This window comes from Strix uralensis, chromosome 3, assembly GCF_047716275.1.
Source record: "Strix uralensis isolate ZFMK-TIS-50842 chromosome 3, bStrUra1, whole genome shotgun sequence".
In the NCBI taxonomy this organism is placed as follows: Eukaryota; Metazoa; Chordata; class Aves; order Strigiformes; family Strigidae; genus Strix; species Strix uralensis.
Window position 1 is genome coordinate 69,664,775 of NC_133974.1, and position 16,839 is coordinate 69,681,613.

The 16,839-nt window shown below is 40.8% G+C and overlaps 1 protein-coding gene across 7 annotated transcripts in view; it reads right to left on the reverse strand.

Moving 5' to 3' along the window:
* ARID1B (AT-rich interaction domain 1B) overlaps positions 1–16,839 on the reverse strand; it is a 334,357-nt gene that overhangs the window by 17,231 nt on the left and 300,287 nt on the right. For all 7 annotated transcript variants that reach the window (XM_074862776.1, XM_074862773.1, XM_074862778.1 and 4 more), the window contains 2 exons: positions 12,847–13,056; positions 9,244–9,448 (listed from right to left, as the gene is read on the reverse strand). In XM_074862776.1, the coding sequence (XP_074718877.1) occupies positions 9,244–9,448; positions 12,847–13,056 (415 nt within the window). The remainder of the gene's footprint in view (positions 1–9,243; positions 9,449–12,846; positions 13,057–16,839) is intronic.

The following is a 16,839-nucleotide window of genomic DNA, read 5'->3' on the forward strand; positions in this document are numbered from 1 at the left end:
AGAAACACCCCACAACCCCAAAGATCTGATGTAGTAGTTGTCTGATTTAGAAGATGGTAAATGGGAATTAGTAACAATGTCTAAGCCTTGGATCTGATTGGGCCTTGCAGCAGAAATCCTACCCAAGAAGAACTTATAGGATTCAAATCTTTAGATGCAATCAGAAAAAAAAATTATCAACAGAAAAAAATCACAAATCTAACAGGCTCAGAAAGACATGGCTTTGGCTTGAGAGGTCCTTCTTTTTCTATGAACTGTCATGTAAGCGTTTTATAGTGCCTGACTATCTATGTTCAACAACCAATTAACAAAACTTTATAAATTACTGTTAGAGTGAAAACTGGAACAAGCAGTATGGGCTTTTCTTCTGTATGTGAAAGAGAGAGTAGTTTATAATTGACTCAGAATCCTAGAACGCTCATCATCTTGACAGGCAGAGCTTGTTTTTAACTGAAGAACACCTTTTTTATATGTGTTTCATTTATATCTGTAACACATCTTCTACTATCTGGAAATCAGTCTCAGTACCAAGTGCATATGCAAAATCCACATTGTGTAGACCACATTGTTCTTGTCCTCAGCTTTCTGAGGCATGTTTGGATTATGCTCACATAGTAATGAGGTTCAAAAAAAGTTTCAGCAAAGCCCTCTGATTGCATTAATACAGTAACAACAACATTTCACAGAATCACAGAATTGTCTAGGTTGGAAAAGACCTTGAAGATCATCCAGTCCAACCATCAACCCAACATTAACAGTTCCCAACTACACCATATCCCTCAGTGCTATGTCGACCCTACTCTTAAACACCTCCAGGGATGGGGACTCCACCACCTCCCTGGGCAGCCTATTCCAATGCCTAACAACCCGTTCTGTAAAGAAATGCTTCCTAATATCTAGTCTAAACCTTCCCTGATGCAACTTGAGGCCATTCCCTCTTGTCCTATCACTCATTACTTGGTTAAAGAGACTCATCCCCAGCTCTCTGCAACCTCCTTTCAGGTAGTTGTAGAGGGCGATGAGGTCTCCCCTCAGCCTCCTCTTCTCCAGACTAAACAACCCCAGTTCCCTCAGCAACAACTAATGCTACAGTTGACTGAAGGCTTTAGTGCTATAATTAAACAAATCCATATGCTAATTAAAAAAATCATCATATTCACATAGAATGAGCTCTTTGTATATATGACCCCTGAGTGAACCAGGATCATTCTCCTGCCCTTGAGCTTTAAACACAGTTCATAGAATCACAGAATGGTTTGGGTTGGAAGGGACCTTAAAGATCATCTAGTTCCAACCCCCCTGCCATGGGCAGGGACACCTTCCACTAGACCAGGTTGCTCAAAGCCCCATCCAACCCGGCCTTGAACACTTCTAGGGAGGGGGCAGCCACAGCTTCTCTGGGCAACCTGTTCCAGTGTCTCACCACTCTCACAGTGAAGAACTTCTCCCTTACATCGAATCTAAATCTACCCTCTTCCTGTTTAAAGCCATTACCCTTTGTCCTATCACTACAGGCCCTTGTAAAAAGTCACTCTATTCTAGATTACTTCTAAAAAAGCTTGAAAGCATTTCTGAGTTAAGCCACACATTGTCACATACCATCTTGTTATATTAGAACCATGTAAGTAAATGTCTCAGTGTATCCATATACTTACTGTAAAATATGATATTGCCTAACCCTGCATATTTCTCTTATGGTGGGCTGTTAAGCAACAATTAACTTCTTCCCTATCCTACCTGAGTGAGAACTTAATTCATATCTAAAGTAAACCTAAAGGAAATGAGTAAAATATTTTTTCAGTATTTATGGGCTGCATGAATATAGAATATTTATTATGAATAACAGTGTGTTTTATATAATCTTTTCATATAAGGAAAGGTTTAAAAGCAAAAAGAAGACACCTGACTGAGAAACTACAAGTCAAATTTCTACCTGCTGGGTAGTGGTTATAGGGTCGGTTATTTTTCCCCACCTCTTTCTAAATGACTGGTTAAAAACAGCTGAAAAAATGGAAGGCAAATTCTATCATAAGAAGTGCAAAGTTTCTGGTACTGCTTTGTTAATACGCTTTGCTCTTGACCTCCACTGGGTCAGGGACACTTCTACAGGATAGGGACTGCAAGTGTCTCAATCTCTGGATTAGGTCACCAGCTACCAAGAAGAGCCCAAGCATGGATATGACCTACAAGCAACCGCAAAGACAATTATTTCTATGTCCACTGAACAGTTCACCTACATTTTAGTAATAGCATCAATGTAAATAGCACGTTCTTTGAGAAAGAATAAGATCAAGTACATACTCTAATGGTTACTGCTGTTAGAGCAATTACAATTCTTTAAGCAACTTAACTTTCTCTTTTAGGATGTGATTTTCAGTACCTTTGCCAAGCTTCAGCCAATTCCCTTCAAGCTAATTTTGTTTTGGAAATTTTCAACTGTAACTTGCCAGGTTTTTCTAAGAATATGCCTTCAAAAATATATGGTCCTCTTCTGCTGTCCCCAAAAGAGAAATATTTTTCTGCGAGTGTTCCAAGCCAAGTATATATTTGGTCACCTTTTTCACACGCAGCACCAGTGGTCCCTTTATTGTTTGAAGAGGAGACTTGGTGGTAATGCTGGGGACACGCCTGTGACAGGCTTGTTCCAGTGTTTATTCTGATTTGGTCAAATAAATTTGTGAAAAATACCTGCTTATATGTAGAGATTATTAGCTGGCTACACATTCACTGCTTGGTTTTCTGAAGATCCTGTTTGTACTTATTTCAGGCTGTGGGTGAGCAGGACTCTCACAGTAATTCAGCTCCTGGGCTGATCTGGGCAGTCCTGAATGTGGAGCTGAGCACGAGAAGCTATAGCCAGGAAGCCACCCCGCACAGGCTCTCATGGTTACAACTGGAGGTTGGCAAGCAAAGGCGGGGTAATAGGGTTTCTGACCATCAACAGAAAAGGAGAATAGGAGAATGACAAGGGAACTGGGAACCTGGAAAGGAGATCCAGAAGCTGCTAAGATCAAATTAGAATTTGAGAAGTCTGAAGTTGCATGGACATGGTACTACACAATAGGGAACATCAAGAAAGTCTAGAAAATGTACCTAGTGAGAGTTAAAGTATGGGGGAAGTACCATGAGAGACTGGATAAAGAGACAAAGAGTTCAATACTGGGCATATAAGTGAAATTAAATTTTGTGCAAGAGATTCTTAGACATGTGTTCCTCTTCTCAGAGAGTCAGAGAGTTGGGATTCCTTTTCTCAAGAGTTTAGAGGTGCTGATTTCCAGCTGTGCAGAACATGTAGGGCAACAGATAAGATAATATAAAGGGCTACACATGGAAAAACTTAGAAAACTGGCACCCACAATAAGTGGATACTCATGTTGTAAATTTTTTGGTAGCCCAGTTCCTCTTCTGTAGAATGGGAATCATATTACTTTCCCTCTCAGACGGATACTGTAAAGGCTCATCAATACTTTTTAAAGCCCTCACATACAGTTGTAGTGAAGACAAGAAAAAACAAGGAGAAATTTATAACTCTCCGCTTGAGTCTGCTTGAAAACTGTGGCACGAGTAAGGGCTGTGTACTGAAAAGTGAGGATAACACAAAATACTGAATAGCTCCTCATTCACTGAGCACTGTTTATTCCATGCACTGAATGTCACAGATATTTCATGGAAAAATGTCAATGTGCCTGCATAATTAAGAGTGTATTGAACTGCATAGGCACAAGGAAACATAATTAAGGATGCAAAGACTGTATCTCACTTTTGGCATTTCCTAACTTTTGAGCATTTGACTTTGCATCAAAGCAATATACTTCAAACAGTTTTTGGATACAGCATGCGCACATGGGTGCCTGCATGCACACACATTAAATGTAAACTAGTTACATTCTCACACACATATATGTTACACACATCTCTATTAGCAATGTTTTCTAGTTAAAGAATATGAAAACAACCCTCTTCTCTGTAAGAAAGTACCATATTCCTTTTCATGTTTCACCTTAAATTTTGTATTTGCTAAGCTGCTCTCTGAAATTTTTACATCTATCCTTGCAGGGTTTTTATTACGGTAGGTGTTTAATTTTGATTGTGAACATCCTGAAATAGAAACCATATCTTTTAAAGTGCTTCATAAGCTTCAATATTAAACAAAGAACTAAGAAGGAAGACAAACAACAATGTTCTTTTAGAATAGGTAATCTCTGCTTACATTATTCTGCAGCTGACTTGAGGATGTCCAGGAAAAAACCTGTGTGTACATAGCTACTGAATTCCTCATCTCACATCCACATCTAAGCAACACTTGTCTTTCAAGTGTCATAACAGATTTGTAAGAACATGCTTTTATCAATAGGAAATCCATCCAAAATGAAATAAAATGAACATCTTTGTCAGTGAGAAGGTGAGTTCCTACAAACTCTTTCACAGTTCACTCAACAGCATGCGTTATTCTCAGCAGCATGAAATTATAGCACCGGCATGGCTTTTTCTTCGCAAAACCTGCATGGCCATAAGTACTGCTTTCGGGAAAGACCCTTTATTTACCAGAACAGAAATATGCAGTTAAAAAAGAATTTTAAAAATCTTTCTCTTGCCAGCAATTTTTTCCCTTCAGGAGAAAAAAAAAAAAAAAGAAAAAGAAAAGAAGAATGTAACCTCTTGAAACTCCATTAATATGAGGCCTGACATGCTCTCTAGGATATCCCTACCTTTTGCCAGAAGCTACAAATGTATACTCTAAAGTAAACAATGGAAAGGTTACTGAAGGTTAAGTACATTCACATACTTCAGAGTGAACAGCCAGCCGCCACGCTGGGAAGATAATTTACACAGCACGAACCCCATGCCCCAGTTAGGCTGGTCTGGGGCTGCTGGCTGCAGCAGGGCCCCCCTGGGCAGGCATGGCTGCAGGCACAGGGACACCTCTGTTTGTTCCCCATCCACCCCTCCCGACCCCTTGCCCATCCATCTTCCACAGGGATTCCCTAGCTGGACTCATGACACGCTCCATGACATCACCTGCCTGCTAATAATAGCACTTCAGACAGCCACCCGCCAGCAGAGACGGATGGGTTTGGTTACAGACGCACTCACTGAATGGCTGTGTCATGTGTGTGCGTGTGTGCGTGTGTGTGTGTGTCCCCGCCGCCACCCCTCTCCCCGAGTCTTGTTTCTCTGCTGCCAAGGAAACGCAGGGAACACACTCTTGGCGGGCGCTTGCTCCCCGCTTTCCAACACAGGCGCACAATTTTCCAGGTTTGCTGTAATGAAATCTCCATTGACATCAGGGCCAGCTGCTGAGTGTTACTCAGGAGCATCCTCAGCTGTACCACTGTGGCCATCCTGTTCATTCGGTATAGGATAAACTCTCAGTCTGTAATTTTGAGTCATGCATGCTTGCAGCTAAGAATTTACAGTGCCAGAGTACAGCAATAAAAGATAACTCTTTCACGCTGAAAATTTGTTGAGATTTGTTGAAATCTGAAAATGAATTTGTCTTCCGGCACCCATTAGCAGTCCTCAGAATTCTTTTCAGTTTAGAACCTGCCACATAGTTTGTGCATATTTTGGTCAAAACTCTTAAACACGCATGACAGCAAGAGCTTTTTGTCTTTGCACCCACTTCTGGAAAGCACTAGACCCAGAAGGATGCTTATGAAGACCTACAATGCCTCTCTCCCTACAAGGGATTTTCTATGTGCAACAAAAGAGCAGTCAACAGTTGACATGGACCCAACAACCAGGACATAAGGCCAACAGGAGTCCTCTTACAGCTAGCCTGTCATTAGGCATCTGCTGCTGGTCTTCACTGCTGATGGCATTACCTGACCCAGACAGATTTAAGCTGTGATACAAAGGCCTCAGCCTACCACAAGCATGTCTCCGACTTGCACAGCCTCAGAGCAGGGCAAACCACACTAAAACACATTCAGGCCTCCACCTCTCCCTGGATGTTTTATGAAAGAATAAAAGAGGATCTGACAGTGATACGAAGCCAGAACATTTATTAAAATAGGCAGCTAATCCTACCTCTAACACCTTGGCTACTGTACAAACCTCTGCTGAACAAAGCCAACTAGCCTGTCACTTTGCTGCTCTACTCTCACTCCTTTTTTCAACTTTTTATAATTGCTGACACTATCCTGAATTGCACTGTACATAGCACTAAATTATTCACTCCTCTACATACCATTTACCATATTAATGAAGTTGTAAAAACCAGAAGTGATGGGAGAATCCCAAATACAGTGCTACAAGCAAATGGACTAACACATGAATCCAGACCACTGCCTCGCAGGCCCACAAATTTACACATTGCATCCTTTCCCTGACCAGGTTCTTCTATAGGAATCTCCTCACTAGGGTTGTTGCACTGTGTTTCCTAGCATTCCTTCTATGATTGCATTCTGAAAGTTGTCTGTGAGGCAGTCACATAATCACCCTGTGGAAGCAAGACATCTGCAAGAACTGATTTGCCCTAAACGTGCGCTTCAGCCTGCTCCCACCTTGCATAAGATCTACCTGGGACTACACCTACATTGGAACTGAATTCTTCTCTGTACCAAGAAGGCTGCCAGTCCCTATGTATTCTTATGGGCAATTGAAATATTTAGTTTTAAAAGTTCTATGAAGATCAGCTGACTTTTAAACTCTCAAGACACTGATTTCATAGCATCAGCTGTTTAGAACTGGACAAAATACAACACCCCCCTCCCTCTGCTTTTTTATCAGCATTAACTTCGGCCATAATACTGTAACTAGTTCTCTGCAAATGGATTTGGCTTCAAAGTGGCTCTGCCCACACTGAGCTAACTGCACAACAGAGGCTAATGGTTAAAGCAAGGACCTTTGGAGGCTACTGTTTCCTGTTGTATTGGGCTCCTGTTCCCTCTGAATGCCAAAGAGTATCAGATTATCTAAAGTACGTCTACAACTCTACTTCTTTTGTGCAGTTAAAATGTTAATGTTGGTATATACTAAAGAAAAAGGAGCAAGAAAAAAAGCTGACTATTAAAGAGAACAGGCTTGTACTCTCTGCAGCATCTATACCTCAGCGGGATTTCATGTACTAAAGCTGATACACACTGGGAAAGCCTTTCTCCGTACAGAAGTGCAGTCCCATTCAGTGACATGAGCTCTTTTCTCACCAACAAAACAAACCTTGAGATCTTTGCTTGCTTCCCCCTCTTCTAGTCTCTATGTCCTGCTGTGTTTTTATTTTAGAAAAATAGTTTCAGTTCTCCTCATAGACAGCTTACTTGAATGTTATGATAAATTTAAACTTGGACTTTGCCATTTTCATCTGTAGCTTCATGATGCAAAAGTACCCTGTGAAAAGTGGTACGTCTGACATTTCTATTCCTTTGTTTCAGGTTCATGTATTTAACTAATTATTCTTCGTCTCAAAATTCAGCCAATTTACAGTTATCATCCCTGAACTAACTACTAAGAGCAGTGTTGGAGGGAGAGGGGTAAGGGAGGAGAGAGCAAAGCAAAATACTCTTTCATTTCAACTGCTGTTCAGTTTTAGAAACAGATGAATTTCTTCTTCACCATCCTTAACAAGTCTAACAGTTTTAGCTCTCCTTACCAGCCTTCCCAGGAGGTGACAGCCATGTCCAACATCTGTTATTTTTTGCAGTAGTGCACATTCAGGGGACACTACGATCATTTCAGACAGACAAATATTTGGACTATAGGCTTCACTTCTAGTACCAAGTGTTTTTGTGCATCTTCTAACCTTGTGTTGCAAAGTAACCTAGTTATCTTCTCTATTAAACAATCAGTGCTGGGGTACCTGATAACCCTAGGTGTTAACAAGGTGGAGGAAATATTTAAGTTATTACACACAGAGACGTACCTAGGAAGATTTCAGCTGAACACTCCCCCAAATCCTTATGCTGAATACATCAGGCTGAGAAAGATTTAATCCTTATTGTTATCTTTTTCTGTACTGACAATGTGCTATCATAAGAAATGGTCTTATAAAGGCCAGAACTGTATTACATGATTATAAAGTCTTTACTATTTTCTAGTATTCATGATAGGATAACTGGAGCCATGCAGCCTGCAAACTGCCTGCAGAGTCCCTGACTCGCCACTTCCCATTTTCAGCCAGTGAACTGCACTAACAGAAATTTTTTAATACGTTCCTAAGACTGCCCTCTAAAGCAGGAAACCGCTGTAAACGTTCCAGGAATTATATTCTCTTGGCAGTAACAGAAGGTAGTCTGCCTAACAGAAGACAGTTCACAAATTTTGTCAAATTATTTTGTTGGTCAGAAAAGCCTAATAACCAGCAAGTCAAAGGAATTTTTTCCTCTTCCATGGGTGGTCCAGAAGTCAACATCATAGGCTAATACTACGCCTCTTTCTATATACTTGTTTCTACTTAAGAATCTTCCTGCCTTGAGTATCAATCATGACTATCAAATCATGAGAGTCTTAAGTTAAATGAATTTAGAAAGAAAACTGTGGTTTCAAACACCACACCGTATATGCAAAAAGAACAGCCAAAATAAAGCAATTCCAGTTCCAATTTTTCAGATGAGAAGATAAAGACAGTGATGCTAATGACTTATCTGACATACAGGATTAGCAACAAAAGAACAGACAGCGTATCTCGCAACTATGAGGTCTGGCAGTGGGGATACACCATACTCTCAGCTCTCTCCATCTGCCACACATTCAAAGTGAGCTGTATCAGAGCAACCATCTGAGACCCACTGATAAGTCCAGCATCTGCCATCCTGACTCCAGCTGAAGTTTATTGACCAACAGTTGTGTTGAAACTGGAGCTTCAGAGTCATAGCAAGGAAAGACCAAGTACCAGAATCTGATCTTTAGACAAATAGTACCTTTACTAGCTCCTTTTAGTACTTTTATAGCTCCTTCTAGTACAGGCTGCCTCCTGTCTTACAGCACAAGCACATCCATGCAGAATGCTATTCTTTTTTGCCACGCCAATGTAACTCTGAATATTAAGGTTATGCTGGCGCACACATCTTTGTACATTAGAGTGAGCAATGACAAACTAGACACGACTGTGGATGGCCCTTCAGAGTTAAATCTGACTTGACTCAGGAGCTAGCTCCAAGTTTGAAAAGAAGATGCCAACAATGTATTTATCCTTGTCGTTTGTCCAGCATTAGCAAGACATGCTTCTAAATATATAAAATCCAACCTAGTGTCTTTTGCATTCAAAAAATGGTTGTGTAAGAGGCTGCAGTTTTTTTTACTTACCAGGAGATGGCGGCTGAATCTTAGGTTGTTTCTTAGTATCTCCAGCGCTGAAGACTTCTGGAGGGGGCTCCTCCCCTCGCTCAATCTTGCACTCGAAGGCAAACAGGTACTGAATGTATTGTTTTTTCAGGGAGCTGGCTGCGCTGCTCGAAGTGCCAACGTTCAAGGTGGTTGCCAGCTCACGCCACTTCTTATTTTTATTAACCTAGCAAAATAAATGGCAGAATCACTGGTTTGCAGCAAAGTGGTTGTTTAAGTCGGGAGACAAAAAAGGGGAAAAAAATATAAAAAAAGCACTTAATGTCTTGGTTTACTTTTTTTATTTTCCTCTTTTAACTAATGCTCATTACTCCCACACGCAGTAACGCATAGACAGCATTTACATTTATAAAACCATTAAGGAACCTGCTGATAGCTACATAAAAAGCTTTGCTTGTGGAGAGTCTTCTGCATGGTGCATCTTTTAAATGCCTTGCGCTCTTCCAGGGCCTGTGCTCTTCAGTTAGCAATCCATCTCCAAGCAAATTCATGCTCATTCTCCCCCTCTCTGACACCCACCCACACCCACCCCATTCTAATTAAAAAGCAGCATCTAAAAACTAATTTAGAAAGCAATAACAGCGTTATCCTGCAATTTAAGTGTTTGAGCATTGATATGAAAAATAAATTTTTCTCCAAAATAGCCACCAGCTGTCAAACAGTTCAGCCTGTAATTCTTGGTTCAAGTCCTTTCACTTTAGGGCGTCTTGCAGGGACAGATCAATAATCCTTTGGCTAAACGAGAGGCAGAGTGAAGCGAGGCCCCTTAATTAATTAAGGCAGACTTCAAACACACAGGGCTAGTCCAGCAATACTCTGTATTACAGTGCTGACTGCACAACTCCGCTGCAAGTCTTGTTTGCAGTGTAAGGCTGAGAATATTGAAAGACTCTGTTCATGAGTTCCTCAAACACAGCTGATCTGTAATAACAATGAAGTTCATTTGTCATCCTGGATGATGCCACTGGCTCACTCAGCTGTACCACTCTTAGCAGCCAGTATTTTTGCTGTAATACCTGATGCCCCAAAGTTCATTCAACCAGCTGTGCAATTGCTAGGTATGATCCAAGGAGAGGAGGCAGCACTGAAATAAATGTCTGAGCATCTCAGCTTCTGCTGGGGAAGAATTCTGATTCCATGATGGCTGCTACTTGCCCTGCAGCCTGAGATTTTAATGACTCCAACTCAACTTGTATAGCTACAAAGGTTATCATTAGCCATACTGCTCCTAAGCCTGCGTGCCAGCAAAGGAAACATTTTTTACATTTCTCTCAGCATTTAATAACACCATAACTGCTGCCAGTCAGCAAAGATCTTCTGAGGATAGCATTAACAGCAAGCAGGTTGGCATGGCTATGCTAAGTGTTTTTATTTCTCTGGTACATCCTGCAAGAACCTAGGAGTTAAAGGAGACGAGATTTTCATAAACTGCCCCTGTTGAGGCTTGAAATCCAGTTACACAGCCCTTTGTGACTACTGACTTACAGCTAAGTGGTGCGTATGCGTAATGAACACATTGCATAATGCAAACAGAAACATTCATGCCTCAATGCCCAGTATACTGGCATTTAAAAGAAGACTGCCAACAACCGGTCTGTTCATGTTGGGACCCCCTCAACTGCTACTATTCAGACAGAGAACATGCACTGCTGCTGCACAGCTCCATTCCCTGCCACCCTCCAGGCCAAATCATGAGATGTGGAGTGCAGCAGTTGGAGCAACAGCTTTTTAGGAGAGCATCACACAGATGCATTTAAATAAACCTTAGCAAGCAAAGCTCTGCAACTCTCCGTAGCCCCAAACAGATAAACATGGTGATCATCCATGCGGGCACACCAGCAAAACCAGGGGCCTTTAAGTGTCAATTTTTACCAGTACTGAAGCACACACATTTGTAACTCAAGCTCTTTCAAAAATCAGCCTAAGTGAACAGTATCTATTCTTTGGCAATGCATAATGTCTGTCACTGCAAATCAACACTGAGTATAAATTTCCATAATAAGCAAACATGAATGACTCCCTAGAATATCCCATCTGCCCCCCACCTTGCTTCATTTTTGATGCTAAGAGTTATACTGTGGGTACAATTGTGCTGTATGAGGCAGAGCAGCTGCATGATACGATTTACCTGTAATAAAGTTTCTGAACTAAAAGTAATCAAATCTTTATGATGCTGGGGGGCATGAGCTGATCACTAAAAATGTCAGGATAACATCTCCTACCCATATACAGCATTTAACAACTGGCAAGGTGAACTATATTAGGTTTCTCTGCCTTCCTTTAATAACAGGAATAGTTAAAATCTCTGGACTTGAAGGGCCAGTGATCTAATTCAGTAGTCAAATCCCATGTTGTGAGGTGTACTATTAAAAATAGCATTGAAAATGGTAATCGATGTTGGGACATTTCCTTCTTGAACTAACCACATAGATTATTAAAATGCGCTCTCTTTCTGAAGATCTAATTTGTTTGCCATATTTTTGAGTTCAGATTTTGTAATTAGTGTAACATTATATCTATTTAAATATTAAATATTATCTACTTTATATTAAATATTGCATGTACATATTTATCTCCATAGCTATGTTTAAGACCTCATCTTGCAAAGCACTGAACATCCACAAATGTTCTTAAATCCACAGAAATTATGGGTCTTGGCACTTCACAGTAGCTTCTAGAACCTAGCCAGTGATCCCTTAGATACAAGGGATGCTTTGTGACAGCACCAGGCAAGGACAGATGACTTCAAATACCAAATCTAAGGCTGCAAATACTGACCATTTTCTCCTGCTTTCCCTTTTGATGGTGCTAGACAATGAATCATTTAGTTTTGCTCTGTGGTGGTCAGTCTAACAGAACTCACAAGTAATTTCCAAACATCCTTTTGCAAAACTTCCGAGAACACAAACCAAAGCTTCTCTCTCCCATCTGTGACATTTTTATTCTCAGCTCTTCCTGCTTTCATGTTCCTTCATCTCAGTTAAGTAATTCACCTTTTTCTTGTAATTGTTATGTTTGTAAGGCAACCCAAAATATCCTGTAAGCATTTTCCAAACACAGGGAAAGCACAGGCTGTGTCCAAGAAACAAATGTTCTGTACAGAGACACTCAGAGATGAAAGGTTTGGGATGAAGGACTGCGTTTCAAGAATGTATCTGCCACTTCTCTGGAGAGATTAATTGATTTGTCCTGGAGGCAGTATCCCTATCTGGGAAGGATGAATTTCAAAATCTTCTTTTCTTTTCAGCTCTATCATCTGTTTCTTACTCGTAACTTTGATCCAATGATCTTTTCCTCTTCTCTTAGTGGCACTTCTGGATTCCCCTGAACAGGTAACAATTTCATCTGTCTATAGGAACGGTCAATTTTGATCCAAACTCTAGAGTTTTAGGGCAATTATGTAGCCCAAATTGAACTCCGGACAAATACTGAAGCACGGAACTCTGTTTTCTTCAACATTGTTGTCGGGGCTGAAAATATAATGGTATAACCAGCAGGAAATACTCTTAAAAAAAAGTGCGTATTGCCTTTTCAAAAGGTTCACTTTCAAGCACTATTTCTCACCTGTGCTAAACCTCCAATCTCTTTGACGCAGACATAGAGCCTGAAGAGGTCCAGGGGCTTCTTGCCCACAGCTGGCAGACTGGCCACGGGCGTGCCCCTCTCCTCCATGAACGTGAGGTACCGATCTACCCACATCTTGCGCTCCGGCTCATTTCCTAGCTCATAGACTTTAGTGATCTTCTCTCCAGTTGTGGTAGAGGAACTTGATTTCTAAATTGCAAGAAGAAAAAAAAGAGTTGGGGGAAGGGTGGGAGGGGGAGGGAAAAGAAAGTAAGAAACTCACAACATTGAAAAAGAGAAGATGTCAAACAAACTAAAGCTATCACACAACAGTCAGGAATGAAGGCTACTAGTTCAGGCACAAACAGTACATTCTGTCCATATACGGAAAACTCAGCTTTTTAAATAAAGGGCCCAAACTCCCCATTTTCATATTTCTTTCACTGATCTGAACTTTGGATCCCAGAAGGCAAGTTTCTGATGTTGCCTCGCGTCATTTTAAGAATAGGTAGCTCTCACATAGTGCTTCTTACCCACTTATCTCAAAGTGCTTTACAAGCAATAATTTGGGTAAAATTAAAACCAAGTTTGTCCCACACAAGTTCACATAATACTAAAACCAAACCGAATCAACCCTCTCCTCTTTGCCCCCAAAAAGGGGCTAGAAAACCTCAAAATGTTCCTCCAGAACAGGAATTGCACAAAAGTAGCCTGAAGCATGAATCATGGCGAACTAGTACGCCAAGCAGTAGTACTCTCTTTAGAGAGTTATGCTTTACTACCTTCTTCACACCACCCCTGGCCAAAAAGCAAGATGAGCAAGAGTGCCAAAGTACAAGGAGACTGGTGGCAATACTCTCTGTGAAATGCCAATTAGCTGCCCGAGCCAATAATGCTTATAAGTAGCTACTACTCTCCTCCCTTGAAAGAGGACAGAAGATAGACATCTCACATGTCCTACCTTCCAAAAAGAATGTGTAGCATGACCTGGGGAAAACCAGAGATGCACAGCAATCAGAGCTGAACCACCAGCCGGAAAAGTGAAAGGGGTGGAAAGAGCAGAATTCTCTCTCACATGGCAGAAATGCAGGAGTGAATCTGTTTTCCTGCTGCTAGTTGGGCTTTACAGCTAATGAAAGCTCATGCTATCTTGATGCCCTTTTCTTCTTTATGTGGAGACAGCAGAAAGCACTGAAGCTGCTACATAAGCTCTAATAACTTCTCACCATATCTCTTCTGTGCAATACAACCCTCTGAGCTGGGCTCTGTGCCATGTGTGGATGGGCTACACCCTATCTGAGCTGCCTCTGATCTGACAGCAGAGAGGGGCTGCTGCTACTGCAGGAAGACCCTCCTGCTTGCAGAAGGTGAAGCAATTTGCTCAGCAGTGGAAGATAGGAGTGGTTCAGAATTAAACACAAGAGAAAAAGATTGATATAAAGCTTTGGGAAAGGAGCCAAATATGTGAAGGGAAACATATCCTCTATGTCTGTATAGCAAAATCCTAAACTTCGTTGTTGACTGCAACAGACACTTCTTTAAACTCATCTAGTCAATCACTCTTTCCCTCCTTTGCCTTTTCCTTACTTTGAACAGGAGACAGCACTATTCTGAAGTAAACGGGAACTTACTTATATTTGAGCATCTCTAAAGAAGACCCTAGCTGTACTTCATGGATGCTACAGACCACCCACTTTGTCCATGTCCCCACACAGCACTGGTGAGGACTGGCACTCAACACCATGAAAGATGCAGTGGGGTAGCATCCAACTGCCAATGATTTTAAAAGCATTGCCACCATTCATCTTGCATGTTAGCCTGGAAAATATGACAGGTTCTGTATCTCCCTCCAGCCATTAGCTGAAACTTGGCAACACTGGAGGAGAGCCAGGAGAAAAAAGACATGAAGCCAAGGGGGGTGACCCAGCAGTTCCATGAGCCATTGCTGTTCTTTCTAGTGAATGGATATTCATTTTAATTAAATAAATAACCTCCTGTAAAGTTTTCTGCCCTGCTTCCTGATACTGAAACTTATTCTCAGTAGGCCTTCCTACAGACAGATATTATTACCTTTCTTTCTTAGAAATGAGGTGCACTCCTGAATTTACCTGAGCCAGATTCAGTTGTGCTACAACTCCTACTGAAGTCAGAGTCAAGGCTGAATTTGTTTTACTAATACTAAGTGTCTGGCAGGAAAGTACTTTGACATGGATCCTGCAGATAATGCAAAGAAAGCACAAACTGATTCTGTAATGGCAACCGGTTTACGCAAAGCATCACTTGCTATGGATCTGGCTGTTTAAGAAAATCAGTTTAACTCTTTTCAACAAATATCCTTTGTCAAAAGTTTTTTTGGGGATGGGTGGAAAGAGGGAAGTAGGCAACTCATGTTGCTACTAATTTGATTTTGTAGTGAGAACAGATATATGATCACATAGGCTTGAACAGCTGAATAAATTGGAGGTGCCCCACCATCAACCGCAGTAAGAACAAAGTTACTCTACTCCTCATCAGCATTAATTTTAATCTGACATTTATGATGCCACAGAACTCTAATAAAAACAAAGGTGGGAAATTTCAGCTTTTACCCAGCAAATTTTGTATGCGTTTGTATTCTAACATATGAGGCAACAAAATAGTTTCTATTTCACTTTTATGGTAGTTCACGACTAAGAATGTTCAGATTTACCAATTTTATGTTTTCATTTTTATATGGTAAGATTCTCTTTTTCAAATCAGATTCAGAGCAGAATGGAAACAGTTAAGAATTTTTCATTCTGGGTTTTTCTACCATACATCCTAAATGATGCTGCTTTTCAGCAGTGTGGCAGCAGGCTCTAAAATGACAATATAATCTGAAAACTTTTCACATCTTACAGAAGGTAAGAAGTGTTACTTACTGTGTGAGCTTTCAGGTTGTCATGCTTTGTAAAATGGGTGCAATTTTCTTCTAAAATGAAATGTTAACTTTAGAAGAATGCACTGGAGGGAAGAATGCTATTCCTCAAGAGTAAAGATCTTTTTATCTCCTCTATTTTTATAAATGTAAACATATAAAAATGACAGATGTGTGCAAGCCAGTCTACAAACAAACAAACTTCAGTTCCACATGGGCAGGTTCAGCTGGAAGCCTAAATTTGCCTATAAGTAAATGTTAACCCTCAGAAAATAAGGGTTTATTACAAAATGATCCCATTAGCGGATTGTTAACTAAAGTGAGCGCATGCCAGGCAATGCTGGAAGAATACAGATCAGGAGCTTTTCTTCTGTTAAACTGGTTGATAATGTTGGTGATAAAAGAATGCTAGTGGAAGCCTGTGGCACATACCTTTACCAATTTAGTTGTGTCCTAGGCTGCCCTCAATCCCCAGCACTCTTCCATGCTGTATGACTGGCCATGTTTAAATGGATGATTTAAAAAAACCCACCAAAGTATGTGGATACCAAAGCCAATTCCCATATTAAATCCGCTGAACTCATCACTTTATTTTCAATACACCTGTTAAAACTGTGTTATATACAGACCCTTGTATAGTGAGTCTGCAGAATCCTTCACTGCAACACAAATTTCTGTAGGAGTTCTTTTCACATTAAGGCAGTGGGTAGTTGTTTCTGTACATATCTTTAAGCATCTATATTTATAGAACTATCTACCATTCACTTCCCCCACTTCAATAATTTGCCAATATTACATAGATAATACATATTATTGCCTTATTACATAGACCTATTTTACTACAGAACGGAGTGCACATACAGAGGCAGGAAAAACTGCTGAAGTCCAATCTCTGGCAGAGGCTTTTGCAAGACACAATCCTCTGTCAAGATTTCCTCCTGGAGGACCCTGCAGACCCCTCACAGCTAGCACCATGGAGATATAGTACTATTCACAGGTGTATTCACTGTCATGTTCATGGGTACCTATGGACAGTGAACAGCATTTTATGGGGTTTTCATAACCTACTGTTTTATTCGTGTTGGAGCAACCCTGTA